This window comes from Ostrinia nubilalis, chromosome 17 (assembly GCF_963855985.1).
Source record: "Ostrinia nubilalis chromosome 17, ilOstNubi1.1, whole genome shotgun sequence".
Taxonomy (NCBI): Eukaryota; Metazoa; Arthropoda; class Insecta; order Lepidoptera; family Crambidae; genus Ostrinia; species Ostrinia nubilalis.
In genome coordinates, this window is record NC_087104.1 from 11302304 (window position 1) to 11316454 (window position 14151).

The 14151-nt window shown below is 35.5% G+C and overlaps 1 protein-coding gene across 1 annotated transcript in view; it reads right to left on the bottom strand.

Annotated features, from left to right (window-relative positions):
- Window positions 1-14151, bottom strand: part of LOC135080259 (atrial natriuretic peptide receptor 1-like) — a 54163-nt gene extending 40012 nt beyond the window's left edge. The window contains exons 1-2 of the mRNA XM_063974945.1: window positions 13934-14151; window positions 6044-6209 (exon numbers count right to left, since the gene is read on the bottom strand). Coding sequence (XP_063831015.1) covers window positions 6044-6209; window positions 13934-14151 — 384 coding nt within the window. The remainder of the gene's footprint in view (window positions 1-6043; window positions 6210-13933) is intronic.

Sequence of the window (14151 nt, forward strand, 5' to 3'; positions counted from 1 at the left end):
TAGAACGCAATTATTTAGAATCCTACAGTCAGTGGCGGCGTAGCATGGGTTGGCACCTGGCCGATTGCCTACAGTCAAGTAACTAAGGCTAGATTGCACCATCTTACTTTAACAGTAACTATAATAATAACCGGTGATTTTTTTATGAATTTGACAGATTTTTAACGTTTGTTAAAGTCAAAGTAAGATGGTGCAACTCAACCTTAATTTCCAAATGTAAGAGTAGGCGCACACCGTTGATTTTTAGTTGGCAGATAGTTTAGTCGGGCAGTTGATCAGTATGGGCATGTATGGGAGTGCGCACACTACGCCGATTCGATTTGGCCGATTCTTTATACAAATTAAAATCGGGCACAACTATTGGCCAACTAAAAATCAACGGTGTGCGCCTACTCTAATAGATCAAAATATTTCAATGTCACGTAAGGGTTGAACGATGAACTTCGAGTAATAACATTATTGAGTCGTAGCTAAACATTCGGCTGAAAGGGTAAACATCCTACCCCACAAACACGTGTTTTCGATAAAGCTGTGTGTAGACAAACGGATTCGTTGCCCCATTACCTTCCAATCCAATCGCATTCCACTCCGCGTCAATGCCAAGTTCGCTACGGGGACAGGCGGTGAGCTTTCCCGCTGATTTGTTTGTACCCTTGACCAAAGGGGACGAAATACATCAGGAGAACCATAACAATTTAAGCTGACCGCAATGGAATCACATTTCTCCAGTGTACACTTTGGTTTAAAAGGTTTTGTAATTAGGGAATAACATTTTTGTAGATTAGTAGAGACAGCCACTAGGGTATCGTTTTCCTTAAGATATTTTAAGAGTTAGATAAGTTTGTGTATTTTCTTTGGATTCTTTTGGTATTTAGTAATCTACATTTAGATCGTATAACATTCTCATTTTTATTTTTCTCTTTTTATCGACGTAATTGATCAGTAATTCACTACTTTACTTAAATACACAATTAGTTAAGTCTTTTCACGTAAGAGATAATTCCACTAACAAGTTAATCAATAATCGTTAATTGCAATTTGGATGAATGTGAGTGTTGCTCTGAGGCACTTAATGATCACAATTCTAGTAAAAACACTCATGCATAAACATATACTTACTCGTAAGTTTAATTAGCTTCAACCCACTCAAGTTCATGAGAGAGTCTTAAAAAATTGAACATATTATTTATTATAAAAACTTTAGATGTGGGTTCTTAAAGAATATTAAAGCAGCATAATATTAAATTATAAAATGTTAGATCATTCTCAGACAGGGCTGGAATTTTAATATAAATATTCGGCATTTTGCTCACTCAACTATCAAATTAATCATTTGACTTAAAGCAAAATACAATCAATACAATATTAAAGCAAAATCCATCATTTAGAAATTTCATATTGGAACCGAAATTCAACGTCAATCTCATCAACCACAAATATGAAAGGTCTAAAGAAAATTGATTGCTTTGTTTTCATCAAAAGAAAACCCATAGTGGTGTGTTTGCACTTTGCTTTTACATAAATGATTTCGTTTCTTTGTTATATTTGTTTCATTCAAGACATAAGTATACTGTTAAGTGTATTAAAGCTTAAGCAGTAAAAAAGTAAAGGTTATGCTGTATTTCAAATATAAGGTTATAACAATAAACCGCTTTTTAGTGACAAAACATAATATTCTTTTCATGACTACGACGGATATTGAATAGGCTCGTGGGACGACATAATAACACCCTAATAGGGTTGCCAACATTAAAATTAATATCTCCAAACTTCGAATTTTTCAGTAAAAGTTTCCATTTTCCCTGAAAGTCACGTATCTTTAGCACAGAATCTTTACAAAGATATAACTATGTTTTTGCAAGTTATAAAGTTTAGAACATCGAGTCTTTCAAAGTAAGAACTGTCTAGAATCTAAACTATAGATTATCTGACGAGAATGCTGTTATTTAAACTGACATCAATTTAAAACCAATGTAAAACTACAGTAATTAATTATGTAACTTAAACTGAAACTGAAAAACGGACGAGTGACAGCCCTTTACCGTAAAGAAGACACTACAATTTTAATATAACACCACTTATACTTTCAGTAGATAAATCGGTGTAATAAATCAAGTTTATAGCGGGTGCCTTGTCATGGTGTCCATAAACTATCAATTTTATACATTTGCATAACGGACAAGCTACGTAACAGGGTCTTATCTAAATATAATTTAAAGATGACTGACTGACTGGCATAGTGATTATCAACGCACAGCCCAAACCAATGGACGGATCGGGCTGAAAGGCATGCAGGTAGATGTTTTAAATACGAAACTCCACCCCTAAGGGGGTAAAACGGGATTCACGCGTACGAAGTCGAGGGCGGCCGCTAGTTTCAACATAATATAATAATCTACGTATAATAAGTAAGCGTTTTAGAAGTTTAGAACCTCAGGACTACCCAGATCAATCCTACAAAGTAATAAAAAAAACGTTCATTCTTTTTCCTTTTGTGTACGGTAAGATATAATGTTACTGGCAATTAAATTTCACTGCCATTAAGATAATTTCCTAAAAGGTACCTTTTCGCTTAAGATTTAACAAATTGCCGAGCTTTTGTAATGAAAATGTAGGCATTCCCATGAGGAGAGGTGAGAGGAGAGTAATTACAGATTAAGTACATAATTGAAAAGAAACTCATCAAACGAATAAGTTAGTAGATTCGTGACGGTAATTAGTTAATGAAGCATGATAGGCCTTAAACCCCCGAGACCTTGAATCTGTCTAGAGACTCAGAATAATTAAGGCTGAGACACGCTAACTACAGATTTGTTTCTACTTAACCTTACAATTTGAAACGTTGCAAAAGCTTTATTGAAATCACAAGTTACTTACAATTTGAATTTAATTAAAAAGATTCCTCCGATCTGAGTTTCAAAGGATTTCACTTCAGAATAAGTAAAATACTAAAGTATGGGTACTTAACATGCACCAATACTGAAGGGACCAATAACTACGATTTATCTTACAAATTAATGTTTGTTGGAATATGTGAAATGATTGATTTCTAATAATATTTTGATTAATGCCAGTTTTCACCATCAATTCCTAATTTTTAAGTGAACCCTATGAAAACTAAATTCCTGTTAAGTGTTACCTTGTGAAGAGCAGCCTTATCCTAAGACAAGTTTTCTAAAACTTAAATGGATAAGGCTAATTTGTAATGACAATGTAACATGTGTTTCATAATAAAATATTTGTATTTGTACCTTAGGGGTCACTTAAAATTTTGGGATTGATGGTGAAAACGGGCATAAACCTCTTGAATATGTAATTTCATTGGTATGACCGTAGACTCCGCCTTTTGTTACTTTGCTACGGTGCCGCGGTGCTACGAAACACGTAGCAATGCATGTTTGTAATTCGTAGCATTTTTGCTACCGACTACAAGTACGCTACAGATTTGTTTTCGTAGACGTCTGCTACGAGTGGGCTGATGTAGTAGTTATTGTAGCAGACGTTAAAAATCTAGGCTCATAATGCTTTCGTAGTCGCTCCTTAAAATGATTAAAGATGGGTATAACTCCTTGGTATTGTTTGCAAAAATTTGCATTTTCAGATAGAAAATGAGTGTAATTTTCACTTTTATAGACATCTTAACTGGAGTTCAAAAATTAGGGGGCAAATTATATAATTAGCGTTATATACTCTATCTGTTTATGACTCGCTGGTCCAAAGTAATTAATCGATCTTCTTTTTTGACTACAATTGTGTGCTCTTCAAAATACATCAGTAAACTACTAAGATGATCACAATTTAACATCATCACTTAAAACTTTTAGGTACAATGTTAGTTGAAATACGAGTTTAATTGAATTTCTAATCTAAATGTAATCAAGCTGCTAAAACATGTACCTACAACATGTGGTTTTGAATAATAGGATGAACATTTCAAAATAAAAACAATTTAAGCTTATTTCGAAATCAAATTCAAGTAACTTCACTGTTCGAGGGTCAGTTACCTCGTGCACGATCGTGAAATCACTTTACTGTTTGACCAGTCAAATATTTCTTTAATCTTAGGTCAACGGACAAGGCTGTACGTGAGGTGAGCTTGCAAACTGAGGCTTTTGGAACAAACAACAAATTGAGTTAATACAGGGTGATTTTGTTATCAGTATCCAAATTTTTAGGAGCGACTCAGAATCAGTAACTTAATCGATTTACGTAAAGAAAACATTTTTTTTTTCATATTTAATTTCAAAATTGGCTCACGTGGATAATTTGCTTCGTTCATTGAAAAAATACGTGCACACAGCTAACTACAAAGCTTAATAGATACAATGGCACGCGAAAATAAGCCATAACCTTTAAAAAATAAGATATGGGCTGGGCACCCCAAATTAGATTTTCAATAAATTTTTTTCGCGAAAAATACCGCGATTAAGTAAATTAAGACAAAGTTGTATTATTACATTGTTCTAAAGAGCTTATTAAAGAAATTTGCATACTGATAACAAAATCACCCTGTATAATAGTATGTAAATAAAGGCCGTTACATGGGCCATGTGAGACAATAGGGCTATTGCATCCCAAACTAGCAATAGGAATGGTATGAGTGCAAAACGCTGCTGGGTAAATTAATATTTTGTAAGGATCACAAACATGTTGTCCACTTTTAGTTATTTTACATTCATGACTGAGACTGGGGTGTTAGGCAGATACTACATGTAAAGGATATTGATATACCTAGGCTGACAATAGTGACTGAGTTTCTTGCGCTGCTTCTTCTCAGCACTGGTTCATTTATTGTCCCGAAACAGTGGCAGGGTTAATACTGGGACGTGTAAAAGTGTTTTTAAAAGCCTACTTACAAAAATAAATTAGTTTTATGAGTTTCATTAAAATTTAAAGGAAATTAGTAAGTAACTATCTTGAACCGAAATCAATACTGGAGAACGCTTATGTTCCAAGCAGTGTTTACAAACTTTGAACCACGGTAAACATCATCAAGGTTAATTATACTAACTGCTGCTTATTCAAACATCCCATTCATTAATCGGCTTAATTCGGTATTGCCGGTAAATTCCGAAATTCAAGCACTAGAGGAAAGTGGATACACGTGTATTGAAATATCGATAAATCATTATTGTTCAAAGTTAATCGCCTTGTGTTTGCTAATATTATTTATTAGACATGTTGAATCAATTTATTAGATGAATCGCACTGGTAAATACAGCTAGGCAACCATACAACCACCTGGTAAAAAACTTGAATTTTATTTAGTCCACGCCACTTTATATGAATGACCGGGCATGAAAGTACGGTAAGTAGGTACGCCTTATGGCAGCGGTCGTAAAATAGAATTTTAATGACGATTTTTCATCTGAGTCAATATTTTAGAAAGATTAGGCATTCTTGTTATAGATCGCTAAATGAATTAATCCATTATTGACCGCATAGTGACGCAGACGTAGTTATAGAGTAGGAACACTAAATTAATAGTTAGTTTGTCGCAATAGTCCAGTGTTTCAATGACAGTCAAACTAGCTCTTGAAGGCAGTCCGATATGCCTAAGCCGTTGGCATATAATGTCATTCCTGTAAAACTCACATTTACAACAATGACAATATTAAAATTATCACTTCACGGGATTTATTGCAACAATATCTATTTTATAGTAAAAAATGCAACATAATAGTTTAAAATGACAATATTCCTATGCAATAAAATATTTTCCCGGTACGTGGCCTCCACTCCAGAACCTTGCTGCCCCATCGACCGTCAGTTCTGCGTACTATGTGCCCTGCCCATTGCCACTTCAGCTTGCCAATCCGTCGGCCTATGTCAGTGACTTCAGTTCGTGCCAGAAAACGCAGCGTGAGACGTCCACTCACAAGGTGGACCGACGACCTGATAAAGGTAGCGGAAGGCGCTGGATGCACGCTACCAACCGTGCGATGTGGAAGTCATTGGGGGAGACCTGTATGTTCAGCAGTGGACGTCCTGTAGCTGAAATGATGATGATGATGATGATGAATAAAATATTATCATTAGTTACCTGGTCCCCCATCCCAGTGATGATAGGGGTGTTCCAGTAGGCAGCAAGCCGTGCTACAGGCTCGAGCGCGAACGCACACGCAGGGCCTACGAACGCGATGACGTCATCCTTGAAGTGCATGTCCGCTGCCAGCCCTGGAGCGATTGCGCCGGAGCATGACGGGTAGCTGAAGACAAAGACTGTTTTAGGCCTTGTCCAGGAGGGCGAATTCGCCGCGAATCCTACGCGCGTTGGTGAGATACTATAGTCTGGTCCGTGAGCACGTAGAATTTTGTCCAATGACCCCAAGCTACCCATCCTTATCGCTCGCGCGTAATTATGTTGCTATCGCGCTCGCACACTCACTGCGGGTGCCAGTCGCACAGTCGCGACAGCAATATAATTACGCGCGAGCGATAAGGATGGGTAGCTAGGGGTCATTGGACAAAATTCTACGTGCTCACGGACCGGGCTTTAGCAGCCAATACATTGCATCCAAAGCACGCGCGAGTTGTAAATTCGCGTTTAAATCGCATCATACATACGCTCGTGTTCGCGCGAAGACATTCGCGGCGAATTCGCCCTCATGGAAAAGGCCTTAGCGTGTCAAGTCTTAAATTAAAAAAATATATTTTGAAATGCATCTTATATGTATGCAAAACTCCTAATAACTATGCTTGAGGTGTATGTCTGATCACGACCACGGTTCATAGATTAGCCATATGATATCGCCATAGTCATAGTTGTTGAAATGATACACTTCTGGACAAAGGCTGTTTTATGTTAAAATAAAATAGCGTCAATACACCGATTAAAACTCTACATTTGCAGGAATAGATCATTTGGATTCAAATAAACAAATATTAACTAACAGAAACGCTACTACATTCTCATTTTTAGTTATGTGACCAAAAAACATTGTTATTTTAGTCTTTACTCTACATTAACTAACTAATAATAACATTACACGTGCGTACAACGCTAGTTTAAAATTACATTTCCATACAAAACTTAACTTTAAACTAATATAACAATGGCGTACCTAAGGGGATATTTTAAACTTTGAACTAAAAATAACATCTGAATATAACACATACCAATCATCCCTATAAATGGTTCAATTTGCCTATCACAATATAAACTGCGAACCGACATAACATTATTAGCAGTATTACAATTAACTTGTTCTAAGCCGTAATCTCCAACATACCTAATTTATTATGAGGCATATTCCGGGGAATAATATTCGAACAAGCCACGTGTATCACTTATTTGTGTGGCGCATACAGATCACAGCACATCAACTAATACACTGTAGCGTCTTATTTAGTTGGAATATATGCTATTTTGCAACGTAAAGGTGTATGGTTTGATACAAGGTATGTAAGGCAGGTTGGCATAACTTTTTTAACTTACATTGAACTCAGATGGTAACTCGATTTCATTAAAACCCCCGAATGCCCCGAAATGAAAGACAAACTTTTGCATTTATTTCTTTGTATCATTTCTCTATGATAAACCATTCTGTTTGACAGACTCCGAGTTATTTTTACATTATAGTTTGGAATGAGTTTGGGACACCTGAAATATTCCTGAAAGGAATTCCTCTAGTTTCAACTTCGAAGTCTAAATTCCTTAAGTTTTTGATAACCTTTTCCTTTGTTCCCAAGAATTTTATAAGAATCTTTACCTGTTGATTTAAAATGACTACACCACAAAATCTTTTCCTTGAAAATACGAGTAATTTATGTTCTATTAATACAGGTTGTCTCTTGCAGAAGAATTAATTACATCTTTCTTTCGTTGAACAAAAACTTATCAGGTGCTGAATCTTTAATTAAGATAACTTTTTTCATTATATCTTTGATAGCTATCGTTAAGAGACTTTATAGACAGATTGTGTTCTGAGTGAGAGAATCTATCTACACTTTAAATGTTATAAATAGATGAGGCGCTCTAAAATGGATACGCACAGAATTTCAGAAATGAAAGATGATATTTTAGTAAGTCCATACTACTCTAAACGTTATTTAAACTTGTGTGTAGGGTAGAGATCGTACTCTTTTACTCTTTGTGCCTTGAATAATAATAACATAGAGTATCGTTAGGACGCCAGCTCGTAAAACCCCAAAACTATGAAAATATAAAAAGAAACATTTGGGAAAAGCTATCGTCATCCTCCAATCAATTTTCACCTACTTACACCTATTAGGAAATACAACAGGCATTTCCTTCAGACTTCATTTAGGATTGTATACTCTGTCGAAACATCTCAGTTCTTGCATGCTCTATCAAATTAGTCCCAAATCTCGAAAGCTATTTCATAGCCATGATTAATTTTACATTTAGCGATATACCCATATCAAAATTGTGCGTTATTGGTTCACAATAGCATGATATTTTATTATTAAATAACTTGAGGGCTAAATTGCTTTAGCGAGCAATTTTGTTCACAATAAACTCGTATGCTACGTTATTTTTCCTTTATCTAATAGACAATGTAATAAGTCTGGAATTTTCCAATTCTCTGAAGAACTACAATTTATACTCGTAGGCATAGGCTAGATATAACTATTCCTTTGTATTTTATGATTAGATTTATTATTCAAGTTCCATCGTATCATTTTATCGCTAATTGAATTTCGTATCTATCGTATCTATCAATCAATCACTTTATAATTTCTTGAAATTCCTAAATCGAATTTTGCCTAATGAAAGTATGAAGTTACAATCTGGGAGCAGCATCTCCCACCCAACCGGAAGGTACTTCTAAGAACCCTGGCTCAGGCCCGGACCGTGAGTTTAGGGGGCCCTGGGCCAATACTACTTAGGGGCCCACCTGTTATACTCTTTCGCAATTATTATTTTTATTTATTATTACATATAGAGGTCCAAAGCAAAGGGATCGATACACTGTACACTAAGGAACCACATACCAGTATTGAAAAAAAAAATTCAGGTTGTTCAAAAACATTTTTTTAAATTGGTACCTTGTGTAACAAATTTGATTACATTTATGTAATAACTAAGTATTCCAATATTTTTTTTAACAAACTGAATTTTAATAAACAAGTTTGTTTCGAAATTTTATAGTCAAAGTCAAAGTCAAAAAGTCAAAATTTCTTTATTTGTTTAGACTAATAAATAGTTCTTACAAATCGTCATATGCTCTTAAGGAGCCTCTACATTAGGGTGTCCCATAATTTTCAAAGTTTTAAATTTGTAACGCATAGGTCTTAGTTTTGTTCGTTTGCCTCTAAAACACTCAGAAATAAATTTTTACTTTATTTGGAGTACGATAACCCGTGCCGACTTGCATCGAAACATGTTGCGCGGCAGTAGCGGTGCGGCGGCGGTTAATCATCACGACCAACTTACCAGCTCTGATGAAAGCCTTAAGGAACTCTTGACATCCACTTTCCAAAAGGTATATGAGAGTGTTGACAAATTGATTTCCAAAGCAGCCTTGAGCAAGTTTAGTCAAAATCTTTGTTACTTCATGTCAGAAGAAATTGCCGTTTTATCACTCTTTGATGATGAAGGTAATGAACAAACACCGTCAATACTGTAGTAAAAGTACAAAGAGAGAGTATGTATGATTCTGGGAAGATATACATTCCATCTGAAGAAGGTATGATAATTTCTATGGTAAATAGGACTAGTATTAATTTTTTTATCATGTTTTTAATGAATTGATAATAATACTGCCTTATTTATTGTTGCTGGAAACCCATTGAGTGATTTAGTGTCTGTCAAGACTATACATTTATTTTTTACATTGAAAATTGATAAGAATTTTCCCCTGAGACCCATTTCTAAATGAGATGAAGATGTTGCCTATTTAAAAGCAAAAAAGTGCTTTCTTTAAGGGTAGTTAATGATACAGCTGAGAGAGCTATAAAGCTTATGCAAGATTTACATTGTTTGATCACTGCAAAGGAAGAGAAAAAGCTATTTTTGCTACGCACAGTGTAGCAAAAATCAGGCCAATATTCAGGAGCATGGAAATCTGTATCCAGAATGTAAAAAAGGGACCCTCAAAGGTAAAATATATTGTCTGATATCTTCTTTATATAAATATTTTATAAAATTTAAATATTTTAATTGATTAAGCTACATAACCAAAGGGGTAAAACCAGCATTTTTCAAAATCTTCAGAGCTCAGTCGGCACGGGTTAATGTTGACGTAGGAAGATGAAATTTTGTATTTAACTAAGTCTGAGTAGTACTAAAAGAAATAGAGGGTATGCATTTCAATATCTAAAAAAAATTTTTTTTCGGCCATTTATGGGACACCCTACTCTACATGTCTCATAATCTTTTTACCCTACCAGCGCTTCGAGACCAACATTTGGCAAGTGCTGAGAAGAAGCGCCGCAACAAACTCAGTCACCACTGTCTGCCGGTTAATATAAATAAATAGAAATAGTAGTAGTAGGTACATTCGATTCAGGAGCAGTTCACTGAATTTACCATGCATTCTTGTATGGTGTATCATAAGAATGGGTATACAAGATTGCGTGGTATATTAAACAAGGTAGTGACGTGCTAATATCTAGACTTACATATTAAGGTACTAGTAGAAATGACTCGCATACATAAATTTGAATAACTTGGATTGACCAGTCCCCGAAAGCAGCGCCTGTTCACAGACATGACGAGTGAACCAGCCATCGCTTCACTCGACCATATTAGAGGGAATGTAACGACCCGCCTCACTACGCCACCACCCCAGAGACATTTTAGTGAGAATGACAATGCCAAGTTATCTCTTTAAAAAAAAAAACTAATAATAAAGCTAAGTAACAGTCCAGATTGAGAAGCATGACACTATAACATTTGAGAAATTATTATTAGTTTATACAATATTACTTTTCATTTTAATTCTTTTTAGTGCGAGCATGAGAGGACCATAATCCTACTCCCAGGATGACTTATCATTAAGAAAATCTCGAGTTGTATAATAGGCTTTTTTAAGCATGTGATCTTTAACTATACCTTTAAATTTATTATACGGTAGCTCTTTATATTTATCAGGGACTTTGTTATAAAAATGGATACCTTGTCCCATAAAAGTGGCAAACACTTTATTAAGTCTAAAAGCGGGTATAGCCAATTTATTTTTATTTCTAGTGTAATCTAATTTGGTGAATATCACTTTTCTTTTTGAATTCGTTAATATTTTGTTGAATAAATAGAATACAGTTTAAGATGTATTGTGAAGCGGCCGTGAGAATGCCAATTTCTTTAAACAATTCTCTAAGGGACGCTCTTGCTTTCATTTTATACAAGTATCTTATCGCACGTTTTTGCAAAATAAATATTGTTTCAAAATCTGCAGCTTTGCCCCATAGCATGATTCCATATGACATTAGGCTATGAAAGTAGCTAAAGTAGACTAAGCAAGCTGTTGAAACATCGGTTAATGACCGTATCCTTTTTATTGCAAAAGCCGCTGAGCTGAGCTTTCCCGCCAGAGTTTCTATATGGGGGCCCCACTGGAGTTTTGAATCCAGGGTAATTCCCAGAAATACAGTAGAGTCTACCAGATCGATTGCATTATTATTAAGTTCTATTTGGGTACTAACTGTTTTTACGTTAGGCAAAGAGAATTTTATACATTTTGTTTTCTTTGCATTGAGTTGTAAATTATTTGTAGTGAACCAACTTAAAACTCTTGTTAGTGCATTATTTACATCGTCAAAGTTATTTTTACTTCTATCAATATTAAAAATCAAAGATGTGTCATCAGCAAATAACACGATTTCGCAAGAGTCCTTAACAAAATATGGTAGATCATTAATGTATATAAGAAACAAGAATGGACCCAGAATGGACCCCTGCGGAACTCCCATTTTCACAGGTGACCCAGAAGACAAAACACCATTTATGTCAACTTTTTGAACTCTAAAGTTTAAATAGGATTGTATTAAATCCAAAGCCGAGTCCTTCACCCCATAATAGTGCAGTTTGCGAATTAGCGTTTGATGTTCTACGCAGTCAAATGCTTTTGAGAGATCACAGAAGACCCCTAGTGCATTTTGAGAATTCTCCCAAGCCTCGAAGATATGTTTAAGTAGTGCAACCCCGGCATCGGTGGTGGAACGACCCTTGGTAAAACCATATTGTTCACTATGAAATAGTTTATATATATTCACTACCTACTAGCAAATCAGTTGACTTTACCTTTACTTTTTGAACAACATTTAATATATTTTTTTAAATACTGATATATAAATTCACACACAGTGAATATATAAATCTATACTTATAATAAATCTGTAGAGAGGTCAATTCTGTACATGAAATATATTTTCAAAATAACTATCAGGGGGTGATTAGTGATCGATACTGATGCCAAAAATGCAATCAGTAAAATTTTTGTCTGTCTGTCTGTCCGTCTGTATGTTCCTTATAGAAACAAAAACTACTTGACGGATTTTAACGAAACTTGGTACAATTATTCTTCGTACTCCTGGGCAGGTTATAGTATACTTAGGAATTCCCACGGGAACGGAAATTAGCGGGAAAATCCTTTTGTATGAAAAATCTAAACCGCTTCAGTTAGACACTTGGAATTTTGCATGCAGGTACCTTAGTAAACTTAAAGCTTAGTTACAACAGGATATTGCAAAATTCCCACGGGAACGGGAGTTAGCGGGAAAATCCTTTTGTATGAAAAATCTAAACCGCTTAAGTTAGACGCTTGGAATTTTGCATACAGGTACCTTAGTAAACTTAAAGCTTAGTTACAACAGGATATAGGATATTGCAAAATTCCCATGGGAACGGGAGTTAGTGGGAAAAAACATTTTTGTATGAAAAATCTAAACCGCGTAAGATAGATGAAGGGGGTAAAACGGGATCCACGCGTACGAAGTCGCGGGCGGCCGCTAGTAAATAAATAAATATGGTACCTCAGTGTACAGTGTATCGACCCTTTTGCTTTGGACCTCTATTTACGCTGCACCTTATTTATTTAGCCGTTACATCTTTAATTTAAATAGTGTCTTAAATCCTCTTGAGGTTTGTCCAGACACATTGAAATAAAAAATATCGTCTATCTGACTTAGACTTAGCTGGGGGCCCCTTGAATGCATGGGGCCCTGGGCTGAAGCCCAAAAAGTCATTTTATGGTAAATTCGGCTCTGCCTTCGCTATTTGATTACTTGTCAAACTATGACAGTCCTTTCTCGAAAATGAAATTGAAGAGCCATTATGAACATCTAAGTTAATATTTACAAAACCGATTGTTAAGGAAACTTCGATTTTGATAAATAAGTTTAAAATGAATGTTTCGTACGATTCAGCCAAATTACGCCCACGGCTGGAAAAAGGCCTCAACTAAATATTTCCACAACGACCGAGATTTTTCTTAAAGAACCTAAGTGGAAATACTGAAGATTTTACTTTATTTTCTGTCTTCAGTTATTTAGACAACTACTGAACACCATTATTTATTCAACAAACTGCCTGCCTGCTACAGAAAGGATGTACCTATGTAAGTATTTGAACTACTTCAAAGTCCTTTGCCGAAAATAGTTAATAAGTTTATTACGTAAGAAGGTCGGGTTAGAGACTATAGCCTTTTCTCGCGACTCTGTCCGTGGACGTTTCAGTTTCTTTGCTACGTATTTAAATTATAATTTACGTAAATGTATGCCATCTACGAAATTAAATTAAACAAACCAAATACTAATACTACAAATTGTAAGTATAGGTAAATCAAATACTTACAATTTGTCTTATTAATCAAACAATTAGCGTATTAAAAAACCCAATACACCTCATTGTTGGGGAAAAGATCTTATAATCATACTTTTCTTCTTACTTTCCATTACCTAATCCTGAAACATCATAAAAAAAACACAATCGACAAAAAAATATTGACTTTTAGAAAAAAATTTTTACCTTCCCTGCACCTTCTGGAGCTGAACCCCATGATGCGCCAGGAACCGATCGTTCACCTTGTCGAGAGCGAGGTCGACCGCCGGCCCGCACCGCTCCAAATCAAAAGGCGAGTCCAATCTTGAAGCCATCAGCACACCCACTTTATACACCGTGTGCCCCACAGACCCCTGCAGCACCGGTATCACCAGCCACCACCACGACGCAACCAGAAAATTCAT